Here is a 24618-nt window from a genome sequence, read left to right as displayed (position 1 = left end):
CAATGCATGACAACGGAATACTACTTAGCCTTTAAAAAGAAGGAAAATCTAGGGCCAGCCCATGGCTCACTTGGGAGAGTGTGGTGCTGATAACACCAAAGCCACGGGTTCAGAGAGCATGGTGCTAACACCACCAAGTCAAGGGTTAAGATCCCCTTACCGGTCATCTATTTTTTTAAAAAAAGGAAAATCTGTCATTTGTAACAACAATCTGTTATTTGGATGAACTTGGAGGACATTATACTTAATGAAATAAGCCAGGCACAGAAAGAGAAATACTGTAATTTCACTATATGTGGAATCTAACAAAAACCGAAACTAAAAGCAGCAGAAAATATAATCATGGTTACCAGGTGCTGGCCAGGGTGGGGAAGGAGGAACGGGAATGGGGAAATGTTGCTTAAAGTGTACAAGGTTTCAGTCAGAAGGAATAAATTTTGGAGATCTATTGTATAGCATGATGACCATAGGTAAGAATAATATACTGTACACTTGACAATTGCTGAGAGTAGATGTTTTTTCTCCTCTTTTTGTTGTTCTTTTATTATCTTTTTTTTTCTTTTTTCTTCAGAGAGTAGATTTTAAATGTTCTCATCACAAAAAATAACAATGTGAAAGGATGAATACGTTAATTAGCTTTATTTAATCATTCCACAATGTACACATATATCAAAACATCATGTACACAATATATACAATTTTTTTGTCAATTTAAAAAAATAAAATGAGATCTACTTAAAATAATGCACCAATCTTATACACCTTATATCCTGAGGCTCAATTTCAAGTACTTCAGCTTTCATTGTTAAAGATATTATCAGACATGCTTTAATACGTTCAAAGTCTTCTCATATACCTAATTCACAGTGAGGGTTATGGTAATTATCTGCTTTGTCTTCAACCTCTGTAACCTGATCATCTCACCTGTTTCTAATGTGGGCTTTCTTAACCCTCACCTGTTGGTTTAGCTCCACTTAGGACTGAGAGTGGTCCCATTTCTAGTGGAATCCAGTTCAGTAGTTCTACCCCCCAGTTTTGTTGGCATTTCTATTCCTGTTCTTCTCTTTCATCCCGAGTCCAATAACTGGGCATGAATTTTGTTCCTTTGGTATCCAGCCAGTTTCTTAAATGGGCTCTATTTTTTCTCTGCCTGATCCCCAATTCCTCAGGACCATGGATCTACCTTGCCCCTTGTTTTCTATGGACTAGATTTCTCCCCTTAGATTGTTGATTCCTCATCCATGCTGCCTTTGCTGCCAAATACCTGTCCGGTGTTCTGCCTGTTGTTGTCACCTTCTACTTTTTCCATTTTCACCTTTAATTGTCCATTGGATTTAGCAGCATGGTGCCCTTTGATGACTCAGCAATAAGGATTTGGTGGATTGATGGGTACAGAAGCCATAATGAAGGCAGATGTTATAGTCTTTCTAAGAGATTTGGCTTTGAAGGAGTGCAAAGAAATAACATGATAATTTAGATGGGAGAGATTTGGGCATATTTATAAGTCAGTAGGAATGATCCAGCTGAAAGCAAGCAGTTGGATATAGAGAAAGAGAAAGGATACCTGATAGTACAAGATTGAGAAAGTGAGAGAGGCAGCTTATCTTCCACTGTAAGAACAACAACAACAACAAAAAAGGCAGTGAGAAGAAAAAGAGAACAAGCAGATACAAAGAAAGATGTGGAGACAAGAGTTGGTAAGTACCCAGGAGTACTTATTGCCTGGGTCGCAATCTTCTGTGAGGCCCAGTTATTCAAGATATTTCAAAATACTTTCTACTGATTCCCTCCACCACCTTTTTTTTTTTAAAGATGACCAGTAAGGGGATCTTAACCCTTGACTTGGTGTTATCAGCACCACACTCTCCCAAGTAAGCCACGGGCCAGCCCTTCCCTTTTTCTTTACACTAGCCAAAGCAAGTTTCTAAGGCTTGAAAGAAGACACTTTGGTCATGACCACACTGCATTTCAACTCTCCCCAAACTTTTCAACATTTTTAACGGCAAGGTTTCTCTGGCCTGAGTCAGTTATAAGAAATTCCAGAGTCCCTAGTACATTTGGAGCCTACGTTTTACCCAAGACCTGTTTTTCCTCCATCTCTAAAAAGATGATTTTGTCTCCTGCTTCACAGAAAAAACAGGCCTTAGGAAGGAAACACCTTCCCTCAGATCTGTATTTTTTTATTTATACCTACCTCCTGGAATTTCTGCTACATTCACATGGGAAAACTTTCTGAGAGAAGTGGTATCAGCAGGGTGTGCTCCTCCAATAACAGTTTCCTGATTTTCTTAATCTTTTTTAAAGAAAAATTTACTATTCCATTCGATAGTTGGTTAGGCCTTTAATTTTGGACAGAACTTCTATTTGTAAAAGCATATTCAAATGGGAAATCCTAACCCTTTGCAACTATTGTTTTTGCACACAAGTAACTTGGTAGCTTCTCGATCATCTGTACTTTAGATTGTGGTGGAGCTAATTATTGTTTTTGTTTGTTTGTTTGTTTTTTTAGCAACTGGCCTATATGGGGACCCAAACCCTTGATCTCAATCTTGGGTATAACACTATGCTCTAACTGACTGAACAACCGGCCAGCCTTTCATGGCATTTTCTGATCCAGTGGAAGGACAATAACAACTCATGATATTGTGTGGCATTTTATGGCTATAAAACACTTTAACATTTCTTATCTCATTTGAACAACTGGACAAAACTGAATTTAGAATTGGGAGAGTTGTCTTGGTTCCCAACTCTGCCATTTCCAAACTCAGTACTCTTATCAGGGATAAGTTACAGAATGTGTGAGGGCTAAGAAACTTAGATATCTGTTCATCAGACAAGAAACAGTTACATAGCCACTAATCCTCTAGGGGTTCTGGTTCTCTGGTATTAAAAGGGGACTCCTTGTCTCTTTCTCTAGGAACCCCTTTGTTTAGAATTTAACAAAACTACCATGCTGCCAGCTGCCTTGAGGAGAGGGCACATGAGTGGCCTTGTCTATAAGACAGTGGAGAAAAGTTCTAGGAAAGGAGATAGAGAAAAACAAATCCTCAATGTATTGATAGCACATTAAAAAACAATTATGATAAGTAAACAAATATTTTAGTACCTCAACTAAAATTTAAGAACAAAGCTTGACTATGATATTAAATGGACAGGAGGTAGGAAGGTATAGTAGTACGTAATAGCTGTTTTTGTATTTTGGGCCTGGCTCTCTCAGACACAGCTCTGTTTCCAGCAGTTAACAAATATCGTTCTTTCTTTCAACAAATATTTATTATGAGTCTAATATGTGTCAGACTTTACAGAACAGACTTACAGGAGCAAAACCACAATGGTTTTAGCAACTGAGGTTGGAACAGGAACAGAACATTATGCTTGAGACAAGGGGAGTGACGCCAGCAACCCTAAAGATAAGCAACAAGAGGATGTGAGGTGCCTGTGAATCTTCCACTTCTGCAGCCTTTCTGTCCTTGGTAAAGCTCCACTTTTGTCTCTGAGGCCTTCATAAGCCTCAACTCTCTCCTCCCCAACTCCACCCAATCACTGTAAGTAACCACGCTCAATAATGATGATGATAATAATAATGATAAAACTAAACTCCTTGTAAGCCATATGGAGTTTCCTGCTTCATTCTTTGGTCTCAGGATACCTTATCAGTTTGGTGGGCATTATACTGTTCACTCACACTTGGACACTCAGCCATCTCATTTCCACACAGAAGTTAGCAACACTGCTTTTTGAATCTTTTTAAAGGATTAGGGAGCCTATGAAATATAAAGGGACCTAAACTGATAATGTAAGAGCAGTGATTATTATACCAGCAAACACTGTCGGACAGAAAGCTGACGGTGGGACTGGAGTTTAAAATACAAAAGTCATGTTTATCCAGTGCTGTGTTGTACAATAGGACAGTCACCTGCCACATGTGGCAACTTAAACTTAATTAAAATTAAATAACATTTAAAAAAATTCAGACTGGCCAGTTACCTCATATGGTTAGAGCATGGTATTATAAAACCAAAATCAAGGGTTTGGATCCACATACCGGCCAGCTGCAAAAAAAAAAGAAAAAAAGAAAGAAAAAAGAAAAGAAAAAATTCAGTTCCTTAGCTGAATTTCAACAGGCACATGTGGCAAGTGGCTACTGTATTGAAGAGCACAGATATAGAACGTTTCTATAACACTGCTGAAAGTTCTACTGGAGAGCATTGATCTAGCAATATCCAGGGTAAAAGGGGTCCAGATATTGCAGAAAGATAGGCATTGGGATTATAACAACTTAAGTATAATATTGCTTAGGGCATCCAGTTTCCATTTCTCTGTTTCTCTACTCAACAAATGTAAACTACTTTCCCAACTTTCTGGTATTTAGGAAGAATATGAACTGACTGAAAACAATAAATTTCATTCTGCATGGCAATTAAAATTCTAAATTCATAAGTTTGCTTTCTGATTTATCAATGAATATTGGAGGCATGTGTTTGAGAAAGGCTAAGTTTGATTACCCCTGAGTGGATCCAAATGTTGGGAAGGTCTTGCTTAAGGTGAATGATAGAACGTGACGAAATGTGCAGCTGTAAGAAACATGAGACTACTACACTCCCTTCTCTGACCTCCTTCTTCCTCCTTTTCACCCTGCTCAGCTAGGCTGGGTTAGTGTCCTTCCTTTGTACAGTACCCTGTACACCTCTACCAGAACCCTTACTACATTATATTAACTGTTTATAGAGTGATCCATGCCATTAGTTATAAACTACTCAAGGGCAGACATTTTATTCATTCTTTGTAACTAACATGATGCCTGGAACATAAGAGGTTCTCAAAATTAAGTTTCTGCTACAGATAAATTGTATGGTGTAAGTTAGACTTTTAGGGCCGGCCTGGTTAGCAATTCTCTGATGAAGGTACGAATAGGAAATTAAAGATTATATACTGAATTACAGCAACCTCATCAAAATAACCTTGGAGGATTAGGAGCAGGGAAAATGGGAGAGGGAGATTAGAACAATTCCCAATCCACCCCCATTACCCAACCCAGGTATCCCAAGTGTGGAAACTAACATTTATGAAACAACTAATATATACTAACGCTTCACAAAAATCATGAACCTCCCATAAATGCTATGAAATATTATTCCCACTTTATAAATGAGGAAACTTAATATCAAAGAGGATAAATCAACTCAAATACATGCCAGGCAACTAAAAATAAACTAAAGTAGTTTTCAAGTCCAGAACTATTTCATACTTCTATATCTGATACAAATGGAATATTCATTGAAGACTGGGGAGAGATGAGAATTAGCATTTTAAAAAAAATTCCTTTAAGAGACACAATTTTATCATAAAAGCTTTACCAAGCTTTTATTTTTCCTATTTGACTTCTCAAAAAGGGTGGCACAGCCAAGAATTTCCTTTCATATGGTTTTATAATTGTATTTGCTTCCTCTCTATTCTGAGACTTTTCCATAAGAACATTCACTTTAAGTTGACTTCTACTGTGTGGCTGGAAGAGTGGATATGCAATAACTCTTTCAAACTCTTTTATCTCTTTCTTTACGCTTTCACGCTTCTCATATGTAGGTGGCTGGTACTGGCTTTTTCTCAAGATTCTTTCCTTGAGTTTTTGCTCTTTAAGTTCTCTACCTCGAATCATACGTTCTTGGTGATCTTTAATTTGCATCTGTTCCCTGTCATTTACCTGCTTTCTTCTCTGTGCATTCTGGATGCCATAGTCTTCTGGCCTAATTTTCGGTAATGTTGTTTCAGTGGGGGGTTGTAGTATCTGTCTAAATGTTTTGTTCTTAAATTCTCTGGCCTGGCCTGTTTGATGTATGTGCCTTTCTATGTGTTTCATCTCTCTCTTGGGTAGCAAATAGTACTGTTTTTGTCCCTGTATGCTTTGGGTTGTTTTCCCCTCCATTTTCTTCTTGATTTCATTGCCTGTCTCCTCTTCTTTCATCATTTCCACTATTCTTTTATTGTAATAAGACTCTGCTTTGGCAAGCCAGTAGTCAAGAGAAAGAGCCTGCTCTTTACAGAGTGTTTCATACTCCTCTTGATATTTTTGATTTATCAATTGTCTTGCTGCTGTTGTATGCACACCACCTAGATTCTGTCGAAGTGAGGTTCAGAGTTTTAACATAATGTAATGTAATAATGTAATAATCTTTTTCTTTTGAACACTGGAGCCCACCCTCCCTATTGACACCAAGAAAAGATATGTACTTTTTAAATTTTACTTTAGTGTAATAATTGATTTTACTCCCTCACTCCCAGGTGAGTCTGTGAGCTCTGAAAGTACCCACCACCACAAATCAACAACTAGTTTTATAAACATATAGTTTGGGAGTTTTCAAAATGATACTTGGTTTTACAACTGTAGATATAGTTGGGAAACATTTGCCAATGTAGACATTCTTCTTGAAGGTGTCACTTGGGCAGAAGGATTTTAAACCTAAGATTCCCTCTCTGAGTAGTTCCAAACTGTCTGATGTGAAGATAATTTATTTACCAAGATCTTTTTCTCCATTGGGGACTGTTGACCTGCAGCAATCCTAGGATCTTTAGATGCTTTAGCCCAGGCCAATCTGGAAGATAAAAAGAAGTTAGATTAGAATGTTGGAGGTGTCAGAGCACACCGGCTCACACACTGAGTCAAAGAACATAATTGCTTTGGCCAAGACCAAGAGTATTTCTGTCACAAAGAGAAAACCTAATAGGCAGACTACAGCGGGGCCACTTTCCCCATGGGAAATCACTGCATTCCTATGGTGGAGAATCATGAATGCTCTTTTAATAAGAAGAGGATCTTTCCTATCATATGAACTAAAAGCATACTTCTCCTGTGGACTCAGCGTGAACCATTCTGAATCTTGTATCAGGGGTTGGGAGAGGGAAGCGATAGGTTCCTTGGTGAGGTGTTGCCCAAATACATCTATGCCAGATCCCTTAGTCCTCCAGCCTCCTCTGTTTTCTGAGCTAATTCTAGACTCCGGGTTTATCAGTTCATCCTCTTTCTGCTGTTTCTTGATCCGGGCCCTCTCTGCCTCTATCAGCACATACAGCATCTCTGCCCTCTAATCTTTTGTTCTGAAATTCTGTTTTTATCTGGTCACCCACCCCTCTGCTTGCCTACACTGACATCATTCTTAACCCTGAATCCATTATGAGACCATTCCCTGTTGAGCCCCTCAGGATGGGAAGCTGTGGTTACTCTATGCTTATTTATAGGGCAGATTGATGTCAACAAAAGAGACTACCAACTTTTATGTGTTGTCCCTGGTCAAATCTGAGTTTACTGTGAGGTCATATTTAAGCCACTGAGGATGCCTAGCATTTCATCACTGTGCTTTTTATACCATTTATAATTAAAAGCATGGGATTTGGAGCCTGACACAGCTGGATTTGAATCCTATTTCCACCACTTCCTATGTGTGTGACTCAGGGAAAGTAACTGAACTTCTCTCTATGTCAGTTTCTTCATCTATTAAAATGAAGATATAAGACAAAAATCTGCTTCTCAGGATTACAAAGAAAAAATATGAATTAGATGTAAATAGCTTGGCTTGATGCTATATGTTAAGTTCTCAATAAATGGTAGTTATCTATCCCTCACAGGTCAAGTCCTTGACTCTCTGTAAAGTCTTTCTAGTTTATGTCACATTGGCTTTGTCTTCCCCTAAACTCTTAACATTTTTTATTTCTACAACTCATTTGAAAATTAATCATGCCTTACATTGTGATATCTGTATTCATATATTACTTTCAACATTTTTATGCTGAAATTTAGGCTCATAAAGGGTGGGAACTATAATTTCTACCTATAAATATAATGATCTGTATATATTATCAGAGAGAATCTGATATCAAATATTCAATCTCGCTGACCTCTTTGGCACATTCTTATTTGCCTGACTATATGTACCTATTCTGAGAATAAAAAATATTACCATCTTACTTTTATTTCTCTATACATAGCATCCAGCACAGTACTTATCATTAGAGTCTGTGATCTCAAGTTCTCAAAATTAATGATTTGTTGATTATCCTTATCAGATAATATCTAAGTATCTTCCTCTCTTATATTGCCATAACATTGCATTTGTCTTTATTAAGGTATTTACCAATCTTCCTCAAGTATACAGGCATATTTGTCTTATATGCCTGTCCTGGGCTCTCACAGTCTGTACCTACTAGTAAACTTTCACTGTATTCTAATTATTCATTTGTGCTCTTTGAGGTCAAAGAACACAGACTTCAACTTTGCTTCCTCAGCCTCAGCTCAAAGCCTGGTATAGGTACTCAATAAATACTTATTGAGTAGATTGTGAGCTCTTGTTGGGAAAGGGCCATGCCTTTTAATGCTGTGTCCCTTTACTGCACCATCTGCAGTTCCCTAGTTCACTACCAGTCCTCCCACCAGTACCACCCAACCTAATAGCTGTGCTAAGATCTTTCATATAAAAGTTCTGGAGCCATCACTATTAGGATAGTATTCATGGCGGATGCTCAATGAATGTTTGTCAAATTAAAAAGGGAAAGCTGAAGAGGATGGAGGGCTAACTTCAATTTCCATTTTTTGAAAGAGACAGACACACAGAAAAGTGAGAATGAAACTCCGTGCCATCGTGGGCTTAGCAAAAGACCTGCCTTTTTAAGACAGACAAAATGACAGCCAATTTCACAGTTAAGTGAAATTATGGGACTTGTCACTCCAGCAGCTTGCTGAGTTTTAACCCCTTTACTCTGGTGACTCTCCATTATTACAGAGAAAGGCAGATGGGAGCTTCTCCCAAGAAAAAAACATAGCCTGTATCTTTCAGAGGAGAAAACAGTGATGGCTCCAGAACTTTTTTTTTTTTTTTAAGATGACCGGTAAGGGGATCTTAACCCTTGACATGGTGTTCTCAGCACCACGGTCTCCAAGTGAGCTAACCGGCCATCCCTATATAGGGATCCAAACCCTTGGCCTTGGTGTTATCAGCACCACACTCTCCCAAGTAAGCCACGGGCTGGCCCTCAGAACTTTTATATGAAGGCGCTTAGCACAGCCATTAGGTTGGGGGGCGGTGGTGGTGGTGGGAGGGCTGGGAAGGAACTAGAAAACTTATCTAGAAGCTGCCCCTCCAGGACAAGTTTCTACTTAGATTGTAGATTATAGATAAATGACAACGGCAAGATCTTCTAAAGCTACTTATCCTCATGTTTTATAAAAGATTAGGAAAGTGTCAGCTGTCTACCTAATGGATGACAATGATTTAGAGTTGGAGAGATGGGAGGCGGGGGAGCGGGTAGAAAGCAGTCCGCAACTGAAAGCCAACTGGACATAAGTCTTAAGAGACCCTACCTAAGGGGCTCCCTTGACTAATGCTAAGCCTCCCTCATTTGGCAGAACCCTAAAGGGAGTCCCAACCTCTTCTGTTCCACCACCTCCCAAGTCCTCAGCCCCTTCCCAAGTGTCCCACTTCATCCCGGCTTCCTTTTGTCCCGGGGGACTAAACATTTCTCCTGTGCCTTCACTCCATTTCCTGCTCCTTAAGAAGCAGACTCACCCCTTCCAAGGGCTCTGCATTGCCCCCAAAGCACGCGAGGCTCTGCAGAGAACCCAAGCTCGGTCAGCAGGTCCCAAGAAACACCAGAACTATGAGTCCCACAATGCTTAGCTTTGTTTTTAATGATTGCGCAGCCGCACAAGGGAAATACCAGTTTAGGAACCGCAGGAGTTCCAGTTCACTAATCCAGAGAAATCAGTACTGTACTGTATTCATATACGGTAGAGTTAGTACTATCTTCAGGGGGGACGCCCCCACCCCCCGACTGGGTCCCTGTAGGATGCGAGACAAAATACCCCAGGATTGGGCGGTGGGAGGAAAGTAGCCAGAGCTCAGCACTGGTTAGCACTTTTCTTGCTCAACGTCAGAGTACCACCATACTTCGGTTAGATTCCGTTCCCTCTCAAAGGCTCCGGGGATGAGGTTCGCGATTAATTATGACGTCACAGCCAATCGTACGCCTGAAGGCGTTGACGCTCTAGCCCGCCGCGGGCTCGCTGCCCTGCCGCTTGCGCGGTCGGCGCTCTAGCCCGCAGACTTGGCTCAGCCCTCTCGCCTGCCTCTGGAAGGATCCCTAGTAAAGTATCCGAAGCTGGCTGGCAGTTCCGGAAGTATTGGCTACTTGGTCGCAGAGTCAGGAGTCGTGCGTGGGAGGAGGGCTCAGGTTATATAGGAATTACACCCTGACTGAGGAGGAGGCTCGTCTTTCTCACTTGATGATAAATTTTTCGTTCCCTTCCCAGCCTTCGACCGCATGTCCTTTATGGACCTCGCCAGCACCTCCTCCAGCTTTCAGTCGGACTTGGATTTCTGTCCGGATTGCGGCTCGGTCCTACCTCTTCCCGGGGCTCAGGATACAGTCACCTGTACTCGCTGTGGCTTCTCCATCAACGTGCGGGGTGAGGGGCTTGTATACAGTGGAACGGGCGGAGGGCCCAGCATGAAAGGGCTGGAGGTTTGAGGACCTCAAGATCAGTTGGACTAGGAAGAGGGGCCCTAGAGCGGGAGAGCAAGCACTTGTACGTTTAGTCTAGGGAAGAAATCTGAAGGGAAGGACGTAGGGCCTCCTGGCCTAGGGGTGGGTTGGGAGGGGTGCGGGTGTCAGCTCCCTCCGCTTGTATCCACAACCAGTTCTTACTGCCTGTGCAGACTTCGAAGGGAAGATTGTGAAGACCTCAGTGGTGTTCCACAAACTGGGGACACCTATGCCTATGTCGGTGGAGGAAGGGCCTGAGTTCCAGGGACCTTTGGTAAGTTAATGAAATCAGAGTAGTGCCATGAGGAGACTGGGAAAGAAATGAAGGGGTGATTGCAGACATCAGGAGAATTTTGTACCAATTCAAAGAGGGAGGAGGGGTGTTTAGATCATAGATGTCTGCGGGGTGTGACGGACAGATTCCTGTTCGAAACGGGGTATGACTAGGCCTCCCTAATCCACCAGTTTCTTCCCAGATTGACAGGCGCTGCTCTCGATGTGGTCATGAGAGAATGGCATACCACACCAGACAGATGCGTTCAGCCGATGAAGGGCAAACTGTCTTCTACACCTGTACCAACTGCAAGTGGGTATCCTTTCTCTTCCCTCTGCCCTTTCTCAGTCTATTTGCTGTCTAAAAAATCCAATAACTTTTTGTACTAAATTGTTTCCATCCCACATTTCTGTGCAGTTCTAGTAATAGGGAGTTTTGTGGTCTTTTTAATTTTTTAAAATTACGTTTTTCTGGGCTGGCCGGTTAGTTCAGTTGGTTAGAATGCCGTGTTGTAAAACAAGGTCAAGGGTTCGGATTCCCATACCAGCCAGCAGCGGCCCTCCCCCCGCCCAAAATAAGAAAATTTTCTTGCCATTTTTATAGCCAGTAAACTAAACCTTTTTAAAGGAAATGAAAAAACACAGAAAGCAAGTATTGCCTAGTGGTCAGCATATTATGCTGGAGTCTTCAACTGTAGTCAAGATAGTTTTACTTTGGTAAGAATTAATCATGTATGATTTAAAGAAAATGGCTCTCTGAATGGTTTTAAGAACTCCTCTTGGTCTTTGGTGTTTTACAGTTCCACTACAATATAGCAAGGTGTGGCTTTTAAAAATTTATCCTATTTGGGATTTGTTGGACTTTCTGAAACTTAGAATTGATATATTTTTTTTTTATCAACCTTGAAAAATTGTCAGCCATTATCTCATCTGATATTACCTTTCTCCCATGTTCTCAATTCTCACATTCTGAATTTCTAATTAGTTTATTAGACCTTCTCTTCTATCCTCCATTTCTCTCACCCTGTCTTTCTAAAGAAAATGTCTTTACTCACATTTTCTATCTTTTTTCTCTTTATGCTGCCTTCTGGGTAATTTATTCAGGTCTGTCTTAGACCAGGTCACTAATTCTGTCTTCAGTTTATTTCAATTATTATTATTATTATCATCATTATTTTTTGTGTGTGTGGTGGTTGGCCAGTATGGGGATCCAAACCCTTGACCTTGGTGTAACAATACCACGCTCTAACTGAGGTAACTGGTTGGCCCATTACTTTTATTATTATTTTTAAGCTCTATTTGATTACTTTTCAAATCTTCTCAGTCATTTTTAATAAATCTCAGTTCCTTAATCATATTTTAAATTGCTCCTTTTATTCTTTAAGTGTATATTAAATATATTAAACACCGTTATTTATATTCTGTGTTTGATAATTCTGATATGCACAGTTTTTCCGGGTCTGATGCTACTGTTATTTCTTTTGTTTGTTTTTTGGCAGCTGGCCAGTATGGGCATTGAATCTTGACCTTGGTGTTATCAACACCGCTCTCTAACCAACTGAGCTAACTGGCCAGCCCCAACTGTCTGTTATTTCTGATGGCTCTCTCATGGTGTTTCTTTCGTTTTGTGATTTTTGACTGTAAAGCCCAGGTTTTTTAAAACTTGAACTATGGTAATTCTTTGAGGCCTGGGATGAGTGCTTTATTCTCAGCATCCGTGTTTCTTTTTCAGGTGCCTTAAGGCACTACCAAGCTGGAATCACTTTATTTTGTTTGTTAGCTTGGTTTTTTTTTTTTTGGGGGGGGGGTGTTCATTTTCTTTGTTGGAATCACGTTAAATAAATTCTTGGCTTCAGGTTTTTTGGAGCACACAGGTAATATGAATTTGAGCCACAAATCCATGTAAGTTATGGCCAGCTTATGGTTAGAAATTCTCAGGGGAGATTTATCTCTCCCACTACCTACTAAGACAGTCAAATTCCCCTTCTACAGAATTGGATATTTTTTTCTGTTCATTTGCACACAGGATAGCCCTTTGGGGGGTCCCAATTTTATGCAAGGGATCTCCTATCAGATATAGGTTTTTGTTTCCAGTTCCTTATGCTGCCTGTGGCTGTCGAAACAGTATTAAGAGCACCATGGTAGTAGGGACTTCAGTTTTAATTTACTTGTCTGGGTTTCTGGTTTCACATCATCTTTAATCACTTTGACAATTGCCTTTACTTTCTTGCCATCTCATCAATGGATTAAAAATATTTTTGTAATCAGATATATCTTTTGATAATTTTTTTCCCATCTGTGGTTTGCCTATTTATTTTTTTAACTTTTTTTTATGAGTAGGTTTTAATTTTTATGAGATCCAGTTACTGCTTTTTGTTCTAAGAAACCTTTGCATACTTCAAGGTCATAATTCATTAGACACATTTTTTCTTTTTTTTTTTTGACCGTGTGTGTAAGGGGATCGTAACCCTTGGCTTGGTGCTGTCTGCACCATGCTCAGCCAGTGAGCGCATCGGCCATCCCCATATAGGATCCGAACCCGCAGCCTCAGCACTACCAGCGCTGCACTGTCCCAACTGAGCCACGGGGCCGGCCCAGAAAAGATATATTTTTAATGCCAGCATTTTTAGTGGTCCTGAAGGTGGAATTCAAGGATTGTTTAGGAGAGCTAGTCCTTCACACCGTCATGAATAAAAGTCCTTCCTTGATTATTTAATTCAGTACCTCATCTTACACTGCTAGAAACTGTTCCTTTGGTCAAATATAACGTCTTTTTTTTCTCCATAGGTTCCAGGAGAAAGAGGACTCCTAATCCTTTTTTCTGGGGCGACTCAAGAATTCCTCCCTCCTCTTCTTGGAAAGTGAAGGATATTGTGTTCTTAGATATCTTGTCCATCTCCTCTGGTTGCAATGTTTTGCTCCCAGAGAAGAATCAGATAATCATGTGGGGATTATCATTGTCCCCAGAGTACTCCTACCCCTGGTTGAGTTTCTTTATTAAAGTTATATTTTTCTATAAGACCCCAACATATATGTTATTTATAATCTGTCTGGTTCCAAAAGGAATTTAAATGAGTTTACTGGTAAATATTTGTATGAAAAAGGAAAAAAAAAACAAGGACGAAAAAAGGAAGCCAGGAATGAGGCTAATACAAAAAGCAATTGTAAGTATTCTCTCACTATCTAAACCTATTCAGTTCCTGGGTTTAGGAAAACCAAAACTGGGAGTTCAGGTAGTGAGAGATTCAACAGAAAATTTAACCATATCTATTTGGTATATAAATTTGGATAACAAAAAATCTGATATTGAGGGATACTAGTATGTACGTACTATAGATGGACATCTTGGAAAACTATTGCTTTTGAAGTAAATATATATTCCTCGTAACAGATTTTTTTTTTTGGCCAGTACAGAGATCCAAACCTGTGACCTTGGTGTTACAAGACTGATTTTTTTTTTTTTTTAAGATGACGGGTAAGGGGATCTTAACCCTTGACCTGGTGTTGTCAGCACCATGCTCACCCAGTGTGCTATGACCGGCCACCCCTATATGAGATCCAAACCCGTGGCCTTGGTATTACCAGCACCACACTCTCCCAGTGAGCCTCGGGCCAGCCCTCTGTAAGACTGATTCCTAACCAACTGAGCTAACCGGCCAGCCAGATTTTTATATAAAAAAGGTAGGAAGAAAGAAGTGAAAGTCACAAGGAATCCCCCTCTAAAGAGATAACCAAATTATGTATCTGTGCTTGTGTGTGTATAAGTACACACACATTGTTTTTTAAGTGGACTATACTATACAAGCTGACTTCTATCTTGTGTTTTTTCAGTTTGAACCACAAATTTTCAAGGGGAACAAATACATAGTCCAGGCACAGTACAAAACATTTTCAAATTTTGATTCTGGGAATCAGTATTCCTGCATTCTTTGGCTTAAATGGTGATCATGGGGTGAGAGTAATAGTGATTATCTTATAATTGTGTGGACCTTTATATACTCAGAACTCTCAAACATACACTATTTTGTTTGGCCCCCACAGCAGCTTGGAGAGATGGGCAGGGCAGTCTTCCCCACTGTACATTTGAACTGTTCTGGCAGTTGACTTTCTTGACACACTCCCAAAACCTGGAGTGGTGGATAAAGTCCAAGTTTCTTAGCAAAGCATATGGGGGCCTTTCAAATAACCTCTGCCTACCTGTCAAGCCTCATCTGGCGTTCCCTTTACATTCCAGTAATACAAAACTGCATTTCCTTTAGTGCACACGACTATGTAAGCTGCTCTCTATCGAGGGGGGCCTTTCAAATAACCTCTGCCTACCTGTCAAGCCTCATCTGGCGTTCCCTTTACATTCTAGTAATACAAAACTGCATTTCCTTTAGTGCACACGACTATGTAAGCTGCTCTCTATCGAGAAAAAAAAAATCTGTCTGCTTTCTAAATTCTTGTTTTACCACTTTCTTTTGCTCCCTGAGAAACGTGTACCTATTTTTATAAAATGGCCTATATTGTTATTTATAACTGTTTCTCTGCTTAATCCTACTCATCTCCACCCCAGAAAAATGATGTTGGCAGTATGTAACTCAACTTCACAGATCAGATTTATTACTATTTTAATGCCCCAATGTCTTATATTTTTGTTAGTTCTGAGCATGCCTGTCTTTCCCACTAGACAGGGAGCTAACAGGCACGGTCTGAGTGTACTATGCACCTCCATCTTCAAGGCCTAGCACAGTGACTGGAAATATCCACGCTGAAGGTGCATCAAGAGCCCTGCTCGAACACTACAGGCACATGGCGAGGACCGGAACCCAGACTGCTTGAGTCTTAATCAAATGTGTTTCCAACTGCTCGCAGGTCCAGTTTCTTATGAGAGACGCCCCGACGGAACAATAAGGAAACTGAAATAGGGAAGACAGGGTCATTACTATTGCCTCTAAGTTTCCCCACTCTGCCACCCACCTTAAGGTTTAAAGATGGAGAGAGGGACGGACTCAGCTACAGGACGTCTCAACTTGGCGCCTAGTTTGGCCCCGCTCCTCCCTCACTGCCCACAGTCCGCAGCTAGGACAGACTAGCGCCCCCTCCAGCCTTCCCCAGCCTGTGAGTGCGCGTGCCGCCCTTGACCGCGCCCCCTCCTCCCACACACGCAGTGACGCCTCTTCCGCTAAATTTGTTTCTCCTTCTTGCGGCGCCTGCGCACTGTAACCTTACGGCGGAACTAATCCGGCGACGCCTGCGCTTTGACGCATTTGGTGCGGGGAAGGGAAAAGAGGGACTGCAGATGCGTCATACCCGGAAGCGGAGAGCCGGAAGTGGGGTTGGACAGGCTATCCCCAGGGGTGGGGAAGCGGAGGCCCAGGAGGAGGGGGAAGAAAGAAGGCGGAGGATCCTTGTTACTACTCTGAATCCGACACGGATTCTCTTAGAACTCAGAGATCCAGAAAAAGGGAAGGGTGTCTCATCCCTCTCCCTCCCGTCCTCCCTCTCCTCAGCCTTAGCCATGGCCGAGGCAGGGGCTGGGCTGAGCGAGACCGTCACTGAGACAACGGTTACCGTGACAACCGAGCCCGTGAGAAAGGCGGGGGGCGGTACTGTGGAGGGGTCTGGGAGATAACGGGAGGGAGGGGACAGGGCTTTGGAGAGTCGCTGGAGGGGCTGAGCCTGGGGATAAGGAAGATGTGGGGTTGAATATCAGGGATTGAGAATTGCAGGGTATTGGCGATATTGGCAGTGCAGAGATGGTGCAGGAGGTTGGTCAAGGGACATGTAATAGGGGGTTACAGTTACGATATATGTGTTGCTGCTTGGGTTCGTGATGTGCATAAGTAATGAAAGAATGGGAAGTTGGGGATTAAGGAGCAAGAAAGGCGCTGGGAGGAAATGAAAAGCCTGTAAGAAAGCATGGTTGGAGGCCAGCTGTAAGGAAATTTTACTGGAAGCATACTTATCTATAAATATTTGTTGAGTAGATGAATGTAAAAGGAAGTGGGGGGAATGAAGAAACAAGAAACGGAGACAAAGATAGTAGTTTGAGGAATCAGAGAGAGATGTAAGTGGAGAAACAAATAGCATTTTTATAAAAACAGGTTAAGTTGCTTTCAAAGGGAGAAAGTTGCATTGAGCTTAATAATCTCTGGATTAAGGGAGTTTAGTTATTAATTTAGTAATAGTGGTTACTAGAGATGCCAGCATGCTAGGGTGGATTCCGTATAGGTAGGGAAGGCTGTACCTGAGGATCAGAGAGGTAAGAATGGAGGTCTTTCTTCAATGGGAAAAAGAATAGGGGTTATGGAAAAGACACACCAAAGGCACTAGGGACTGAGAAAATAATTTTTATGTATTAATGTATTCAAAAATGATCTGGGGAGGAAGACAGAAACGGTGAGAATTATGTTTTCCTTTGAAGATTTGCTGGGACATTCCCTAGGTTAGGAATTATGTCTTCTCTACGCACTAGCATTATCAAGAACAGGAAAAAATACTTACTCTTCAAGAGACTCACTAAGGTCAACAACCTGTTCTATTTATCATCTCCCAGACCCTCTGGTGCTGTATCTGTGATACTGATTGAGCTGGGGAAGAGAAGAAAGGGAGTCCTCAGGGAGGGAATAAGAAAGGTCAGTAGGATGGGGACTAGATAAGTACGCCCATCCCTCTTAACCTTCTAGGAGAATCGGAGCCTAACCATCAAACTTCGGAAACGGAAGCCAGAGAAAAAGGTGGAATGGACGAGTGACACTGTGGACAACGAACACATGGGGCGACGCTCATCAAAATGTGAGTAATTGTTGGCCCACAGTACCCTTGGCATTCTGGCTCCCTTCTGCATGTCTTCTACCTTCTCACATCCACTGGCTTCCCAGAAGTCTCCAGATGCTCACAATCCTGTCACTTACTTGGTGGTTCTCTGGTATCAGGGAAAAGAGGCTAAGGTTAGAGGGAAGGAGGTACAGAGAGGCTAGAACTGGGATGTGCCAAGGTCTGATGGCAAGAGGTACCAGAAGTGGGAGAAGTGGGGCTTTGGATTCTTGGCTGTGTAAAAGGACAAGGGGGTTGGGTGACTGAGTCCCGGGGGGGTGGGCCTGGGGAAGCTGGATCCTGGAAATTAGGAGGAGACAATGGTGGAAACAGGAATTTTCACTAAAATCCTATAAGAATGGAACTGACTGTATCTTACTCTTCTTCCTTTTAAACTGGGCTCTTCCTTCCAAATCCAGGCTGCTGTATTTATGAGAAACCTCGGGCCTTTGGCGAGAGCTCCACGGAGAGTGATGAAGAGGAAGAGGAGGGCTGTGGTCATACACACTGTGTACGGGGCCACCGCAAAGGACGGAGTCATGCAACCCCAGGACCCATCCCCACCACCCCTCCCCAGCCTCCTGATCCCTCCCAGCCCCCTCCAGGGCCAATGCAGCACTAAATTCCTCTCTTCCACACCATTCCTGTGTCTGTCTGGCCCTGAATGTGTCTTTGTGGCTACTTGGGGACTAACCCCATGGTTTGATCCCTTCTTCAGCCCCCTTCTCTCCTCTGCCTGATAGAGGGGAGAGGAAGAGGAAGGCAGACAGAGATCCTGGAATTTTGACTTGCTGCTATTCCAGAACTCAGGCTTCTGGGTTTCCCTGGCCCTCATTTCTCCTTCCAGTACCCACCCTCCTCTCTCCAGGGATCCAGGCATATTGGTCCCAGTTTCTTCCCTTTGTTTTCACTGCCAAACTGCCTGTCCTGGGATCCAGTTATCTTGGCTTCCTGCACTTTCAACTTTAGTCCCAAACACTTAAATGGGGTTTTCAACTGTCCCAGCTTTCACTGCCAGGGTCCCAGTCAGATTCCAGGCAATCTTGCCCCAGCTGTGCTTGTTAATCCTGGTTTAGAGCTCTTCTACTAATGTATTTATATAATCCTAATTCTTCCTTGTCTGTGGGATATGAGGTTTTATAGGAGGCCTCAGGGCTCCCAGTCCTTCCCTTCCTGCCCATCCCCCTCATGCCCTCAAAAGGAATTAGGAGAGAGAAGTCTTTGTCATTCTCATCTCTAATGGAAAAGGAACAAGAAATAGTCATGTTCTCTCTACCCACCCTTCTCATGTGATCTACGATTTCTAACAAAACTAGCATGAGACTGGTCACTTAGAGCCAACTATCTCCTCAGCTTTTGGCCTTTCCGTTTCAGAGACAGAGCCAACATAGTCCCAGGGTCTTGGTTCCTTGGGAGAGGAAGGAAAAGGGAGGGAGCAAAGAGAAGAGGGTGTGTCCCCTGCACTACATGCACACCCCTTCCTTCCTAGACAGTAATGTCTCTGCCATCCCAGATGTCCAGCTCTCAGCCCTCCTTAACCCTTACTGGGGTCTGGTTATCTTTTTCCAGTCTTGCCATGCACAGTTGCAGAGATCAGTCAAATCCATACCACCACTGAGATCTCATTTATTGCCACAGATGCACAAAATAAATAACCCAACATCACAAAATGTGTTAAATATGGGCCCATTTATACATATGGGGTAAGATGTGAGACTGTGTACAAGGATTCATTTTGGGATGTCTGGGCCCTTCCCAGGTTGTGGAGAGGAGAGGTAGCACCATTGGTTTCTTTCTGTGGGTATGTGCAGGGGTAAGTTTTGAGAAGGTTCTTAATAGAAAAAGGCTGTGAGCATAGAAAGCAGTCACAGGAAGTAAAACTGGCTTGTCACACCCCCTTCCCAAAATAAAAATGGTATCAAGCTTCCTAGAGGACTCTGGGGTCCAGGCCAGAGTCAAGCCTCTTATTTTAGGACAAGGCTATTGTTTTTCTTGAAGAGAAACCTCAGAGTGGACAGGACAAAGAAGCCCAAGCCTTAGAGCTGTGGAGAAGGCCCTGACCCCTTCTTTGGAGCCAGGAGAGAGAGTTAAGAGTGGGAGGTAAATATTTGACTAGCAGGGTCTGTGTGTAGTAAACATGGGCGGTTTACCAATATTGACGGAGCAGGCTTATTCCCAATTCAAGCCTGGAATAATACAGAAGGGGAAAAATCGGTTCGGTAGTGGTGGGGGAGAAAGATTCCTGAGAGGGAGTGGGCATGGATGTGGAAAGCTGGGGCCAGTTGAGGTCTTAGTTTACCAATATTGACGGAGCAGGCTTATTCCCAATTCAAGCCTGGAATAATACAGAAGGGGGAAAATCGGTTTGGTAGTGGTGGGGGAGAAAGATTCCTGAGAGGGAGTGGGCATGGATGTGGAAAGCTGGGGCCAGTTGAGGTCTTGTTATCTGGTGGGAAGAGAGAGAATGTTGGGGTGGGTCTTATCAATACTCCTGCAGTGGGCGCGTGGACATGATCCTTGCAATGAATGGGGATATCCGTGCCCAAGGGGAAGCAGCTTCTTGGCGGCCTGCCAACCTAGTACTGGTGCTGGGACAAGACTCAACCTTCCGCCGGCACGATGCGGAGCGGGGTGCTGGGGTCGCGGGTGCACAGCAGCGGGAAGATGCGCTCTCCCAGGGGGCCGGGCGCCTGGAAGGCGTAGAGCAGGTCCAGCGAGCGGCCGTCGTAGAAGGCCACGCGGCCCCGCTCCCAGTCCAAGTCCACTCGAATGCGCCGCGGCGTGGGCCCGGCGCCGCCCAGCAGGGTAGGCTCGGGTGCTGTGAGGGCCCACAGGCGGCCTCCGCGGCCCTCCAGGGCCCACACAGCCCCCGCGGGGCACAGCCTTACGCGGCCCTTGCGCTGCACCGACTCCCCGGCTGCACCCACGGCATAGCGGCTCTCCCCGTCGTTCTCCTCTTCCCCAGAAGAGTCTCTGCAGGAGGCGGCATCAGCGGTCTCCACCTCCCAGCAGTGGCGGCCAGCCCCGAAGCCTTGTGCGCCCAGTACCGCCGGGAGCTGATCAAAGCGCTTGGGGCCGTCAGGGGGCACGGGTGTCCCTGGTGGGGCCAGTCTGACGCTGCGGTGGTCGGCGGAGATAAGCAGGCGGCGGTGTGCGGTGCCAGGGTCCAGGGTCAGGTCGGCTGGAAAGGGGAAGCAGGTAGAGGGCCCCGTGAGAAGTATTTTGGTTTTTTGTTTGTCTGGTGGTTGGCCGGTAAGGGGGTCCGAACCCTGGACCTTGGTGTTATCAGGACCACGTTCCAACCGAGTGAGCAAACCGGCCAGCCCCATGAGAGAGATTTTGAATCAGAGGCCCGGTAGGGTGAGTAGGCACCGGAGGACAAGTTAGAGTCTAAGAGTGCTAGAGATCCCACCACAGTTCAAAAGGCGGCTTCAGGACCGAAAAGGACAAAGGCATATGAAAAGCAGGTCTGGGCAAGCCCGGACCTGTGCACTGGGGCGCCACTTCTGTAGGATAGGAGTTGAGGAAGGACCATGCTGACACTAGGCAGGGGGCACAGTGCAGGGGTCAAAGGAGAGGTTGGGCTGGCCGGTTAGCTCAGTTGGTTAGAGTGTGGTGCTGATAACACCAAGATCAAGGGTTTGGATCCCAGTCACAGCCAGCCGCCACAAAAAAAAAAAAAAAGAAAGAAAGAAAGAAAGAGGGGAGGTTGTCTGTTTCATGGGGCTGAAGGAGGAAGAGTGAGTGAGGATGATCAGTCTTCTAGGGAGGAATGGGGGGCCAGCCCCACGACAGCGGCGTTTGGATCTGCTCCCTTCCTCCATCCTTTGCTCCCCCACCTCCTTCCCCGCCTTCCACTCCAGCTTTTTCTCTACCGTTGCCCAGCCGCCTGCTCGCCCTCTCCTACGCTAGTTCTGACCGCTTGCACCGAGTTCCCTGGCCCCCTGCTCGCCCTCACCCCAGTCAGCTCTCCCTTCCGCCCGTCAGCTCCCTCCCCTCCGCCAGCTCGCCGCCTCCTGGGCACCTCGTCGGCTGCCCGGCCCCCGCTCCCGCAGTTCCCGCGCTCTTCGCGGGTCCCCAAGGGTCTCCGCCTTCTAAGTAGCCCAACCACTTCTCGGCTTCCCCAACCTCTTCTCTCCAGCTCCTCTCACAAGACTCAGGCATCCGCCCAGCTTCCTCCCCTCTGGACCAAGTGTCAACTCCTTCCTGTCATCCTTTCTGGCACCTCTCATCCTGAGGACCCAGGGTCAGCCCTCGCCCCCTCATCCTTTGCTTTTCTCTCCCCCACTCCATCCCTTGCCCAAACTTCCATAAGGGGGCTGGCTCTGGAGGTACCATTCCCGAGGGAACCCATGAGCCTCCACCAACAGCTCGGGTCCCGTGAAGCGCACCCCAGCCTCACCTCTCCGTGCGGGTCCAGGCAGCCCATGGTGGGGATACGGCCCCCTCGGCGTCTCCCCGCGCGGGCNAGGATTAATATCTTGATCTGCAGCATCTGGGGTGGGGCATGGGAGCTGAGTCAGCAGAGTGGGGAAGGTGGATCTAAAGAGAAAGACTGATACCTAATAGGGAACCCCAGGTGACAGCGGGGAGGGGCAAAGGGAGGAATCCAAGGTATTCTGAGAAACCAACCCACCCACCCACAGGAATATGTGGGGGTGGACAGGCCTATCTCTGTGGGGATATGAGGCAGAGGAGCAGAGAGAAGATGGTAACATACAGAGACAAGAAAGAAAGAGCCATTGGCCTTGTAGGTATGAGGTGCTTTGAGGAAATATTTCTGGATTAGGGGTGCTAGAAGCAATCTGAATTGGGTGGATGGTGAGTGACCAAGAGGGTGGAACATCTTTCCTAGACAGTTTAAAGAAAGGTAGAGGGCAGCCTTGGGAGTGAGCAAGGAAGGAAGAGGCAAGGAGATGTTGGAGTCCTGGGACCCTTCTGTACAGGAGTGATGAGAGGTGGTAGGAGCAGAGATTCCTGAAAGGCAGCTGACATCCAGGGGTCTGTTGTTTGAGTGCATGAAAAAGGAAGAGGGAAATTGGCTGGAATATTAGGATAGACATTGTTATGAGTCGAGTTGTGTCCCCCCACAAAAGAAGATGTGTTGAAGTCTCTCAGTGCCACAGAATGTGACCTTATTTGGAAATAGGATCTTTACAGAAGTAATCAAGTTAAAATGAGGTAATAAGAGTGGGCCCTAATCCAATATGACTGCTGCCTTATTAAATGGGGAAATTTGGAGACAGAGACAAATGCCTACAGAAGGAAGACAACGTGAAGGTCATCTATAAACCAAGGAACATCTGAGGCTACCAGAATCTGGGAAGGAGGCATGGTACAGATTCTCCCTCAGCACTCAGAAGGAACGGACCCTGCTAACACCCTGATTCTGGGCTTCTATCTCCAGAACTGCAAGATAGTAAATGTCTGTTGTTTAAGCTACCTACTTTGTAACAGCAGTCCTAGGAAACTAATATAGACATCAAAAAGGACTTGGTCATTTTTGAGAGCTAAAAGGGAGTAAACCTAACACAGAATCTCATTCAGTTCTCTCCCTTCTTCCCTCTTTACCTGTCAGTCTATGAAGCATGTTTTTGACCACTGGGTATTCTTCAGGGAGATCGTCCTCTGAGTTAGACGACTTGGGTGTTGGGACATCAAATCTGGACAGATGAGGGGGAAGGGTCAAGAAATCAGTAAATACCCCTCTGCCCTCTGATGCTAAATGCACCCACCACTACCCCACTCACATCTCTGCAGCAGGAAGGGATGAGGCCATACCTCAGAAAACCTGCCTGTGAATGGGCACAAAGATGTGGGCCCAGTGGGAAGGTGATGGCTATGGCAGCTGGTAGAAGGAACAGTAAAAGTGGAACTTACCGTCTCCATGTCTTCCTCATATCCTGGTATGGGCAGAAGAAAACATGGATGTGAACTCTGGGCTTTATACTGTGGGGTGCCCTCTCCTTCCTCCTCAGGTAAGCTCTGTCTGAGTTGGTGATGCCCCTGCCCACCTCTCGGAGTGATCCCACCTCTTTATCCCCTGTGCTCCTTTTCCCTCTCATTTCCCCTCTTCGCTTCTCATGACCCTTCCTCTCACTCCAGCACCACTTTTTCTTCATCCTCCTTACTCTACCCCCATTGTCCTCTTCTTCCCACTCCATTGCCCAAGAGTTCTCAGTTCCCCTTCTCCATCCTCATCCATGCCTGTTTTTTGCCCCCAGAATCTTTACTTTCCTCTGCTGCCTCCCCAACTCCATTCTGTCTCTTTAAGTGACCCCATCCTCATCCACCTTCCTGAGTGTATCCCAGTCAAAGCTCCGTCCTCCCCACTTCCCATCACACAGACCAAACACACTCCCAGAGCCCTTGGGCTAAGAGTTGGTATATAAAAGCCTTACAATAAAGCTGCATCCACTCTTGCCATAAAAGCCCGGTGGCGTTTATTGGGCCCTTTGCTTTGTGTCTCTCTACCCTGGCCAGGGAGGCAGCTGGATTTGGACGTGTCCTAAGAGGCCCAAAAGATCCGCTGCGTCCCATGGGAGCCAGGAGAGGGCGCTGGATGCTCCCCTCTCCAAGCACTGGGATCTCTATCCCCTCCACTTCACTGTCCAGTGCAGATGGCTGGACGAGGCCAATATGGTGGAGAGGGGGAGAGAGGAAAGGCAATTTGCCTGATTATGCCAATTACACCTAGACTAATTAGGTCTACGAAGACTTCAAAGGGCGGAAGCAAGACCCAAGACCGGCTTGGCTGCTGGGGAGAAGCCAGCCGGGAATCCCAGACGCCTGGGGGTCGGGCAAAGGAATGGGGTTGGTTTGTGGCCAAGAAGTCGGGCCAGGGGCTTGGCGGGTGGGTGGGTGATAAGGCTGGGAGCGGAGAGGAGCCAGAGGCCCCGACGGCCGTCCTCCCGCACCTCCTGCACCCGTCCCCGCCCCTGCCTGGGGCCCTGGGAGGAGCCGAGAACAACAATAACAAACAACCCACAACTCGGCTAGAGCCTGAGTCCGGGG

General features: G+C 44.8%; 4 protein-coding genes across 4 annotated transcripts; 2 read left to right on the top strand and 2 right to left on the bottom strand.

Annotated features, from left to right (window-relative positions):
* Positions 1-5353: 5353 nt before the first annotated feature.
* On the bottom strand, positions 5354-9596 carry LOC103604304 (putative uncharacterized protein ZNRD1-AS1). Its single transcript, XM_008588871.1, has 3 exons — positions 9555-9596; positions 6515-6590; positions 5354-6115 (listed from the first exon to the last, which is right to left on the bottom strand). Exons 1-3 carry the CDS (start codon positions 9572-9574, stop codon positions 5354-5356), a joined length of 858 nt encoding a protein of 285 aa, XP_008587093.1. The 5' UTR covers positions 9575-9596.
* Positions 9597-10108: 512 nt separating this feature from the next.
* ZNRD1 (zinc ribbon domain containing 1) lies at positions 10109-13826 on the top strand. The gene is made up of 5 exons (XM_008588866.1): positions 10109-10218; positions 10298-10453; positions 10704-10804; positions 11007-11116; positions 13591-13826. Exons 2-5 carry the CDS (start codon positions 10309-10311, stop codon positions 13613-13615), a joined length of 381 nt encoding a protein of 126 aa, XP_008587088.1. The 5' UTR covers positions 10109-10218; positions 10298-10308; the 3' UTR covers positions 13616-13826.
* A 2276-nt stretch (positions 13827-16102) lies between these two features.
* PPP1R11 (protein phosphatase 1, regulatory (inhibitor) subunit 11) lies at positions 16103-19531 on the top strand. The gene is made up of 3 exons (XM_008588865.1): positions 16103-16375; positions 17475-17583; positions 18024-19531. Exons 1-3 carry the CDS (start codon positions 16307-16309, stop codon positions 18224-18226), a joined length of 381 nt encoding a protein of 126 aa, XP_008587087.1. The 5' UTR covers positions 16103-16306; the 3' UTR covers positions 18227-19531.
* A 387-nt stretch (positions 19532-19918) lies between these two features.
* RNF39 (ring finger protein 39) lies at positions 19919-23768 on the bottom strand. The gene is made up of 4 exons (XM_008588870.1): positions 23736-23768; positions 23485-23507; positions 23176-23267; positions 19919-20785 (listed from the first exon to the last, which is right to left on the bottom strand). Exons 1-4 carry the CDS (start codon positions 23766-23768, stop codon positions 20205-20207), a joined length of 729 nt encoding a protein of 242 aa, XP_008587092.1. The 3' UTR covers positions 19919-20204.
* Positions 23769-24618: the final 850 nt, after the last annotated feature.

The sequence above is a fragment of the Galeopterus variegatus genome, unplaced genomic scaffold (assembly GCF_000696425.1).
Source record: "Galeopterus variegatus unplaced genomic scaffold, G_variegatus-3.0.2 Scaffold5077, whole genome shotgun sequence".
NCBI classification, from domain to species: Eukaryota; Metazoa; Chordata; class Mammalia; order Dermoptera; family Cynocephalidae; genus Galeopterus; species Galeopterus variegatus.
This window is presented reverse-complemented; position numbering and strand designations above follow the sequence as displayed.

Bases quoted from the DNA above. Each gene is read 5' to 3' on its own strand.
- LOC103604304 (XM_008588871.1), bottom strand. From the start codon at position 9,574: ATGCAGAGCCCTTGGAAGGG. The intron at 6,591-9,554 runs GTGAGTCTGCTT...TTTATCTTCCAG, and splicing joins ATGCAGAGCCCTTGGAAGGG to ATTGGCCTGGGCTAAAGCAT. The intron at 6,116-6,514 runs GTAAATAAATTA...TCACTTCGACAG, and splicing joins CAATGGAGAAAAAGATCTTG to AATCTAGGTGGTGTGCATAC.
- ZNRD1 (XM_008588866.1), top strand. From the start codon at position 10,309: ATGTCCTTTATGGACCTCGCCAGCACCTCCTCCAGCTTTCAGTCGGAC. The intron at 10,454-10,703 runs GTGAGGGGCTTG...CTGCCTGTGCAG, and splicing joins CTTCTCCATCAACGTGCGGG to ACTTCGAAGGGAAGATTGTG. The intron at 10,805-11,006 runs GTAAGTTAATGA...GTTTCTTCCCAG, and splicing joins CTGAGTTCCAGGGACCTTTG to ATTGACAGGCGCTGCTCTCG.
- PPP1R11 (XM_008588865.1), top strand. From the start codon at position 16,307: ATGGCCGAGGCAGGGGCTGGGCTGAGCGAGACCGTCACTGAGACAACG. The intron at 16,376-17,474 runs GTGAGAAAGGCG...TTAACCTTCTAG, and splicing joins TTACCGTGACAACCGAGCCC to GAGAATCGGAGCCTAACCAT. The intron at 17,584-18,023 runs GTGAGTAATTGT...TTCCAAATCCAG, and splicing joins GGGGCGACGCTCATCAAAAT to GCTGCTGTATTTATGAGAAA.
- RNF39 (XM_008588870.1), bottom strand. From the start codon at position 23,768: ATGGAGTGGGAAGAAGAGGACAATGGGGGTAGA. The intron at 23,508-23,735 runs GTAAGGAGGATG...TGCCCATACCAG, and splicing joins AAGAGGACAATGGGGGTAGA to GATATGAGGAAGACATGGAG. The intron at 20,786-23,175 runs GTAAAGAGGGAA...TCCCCTTTCCAG, and splicing joins CATGCTTCATAGACTGACAG to CCGACCTGACCCTGGACCCT.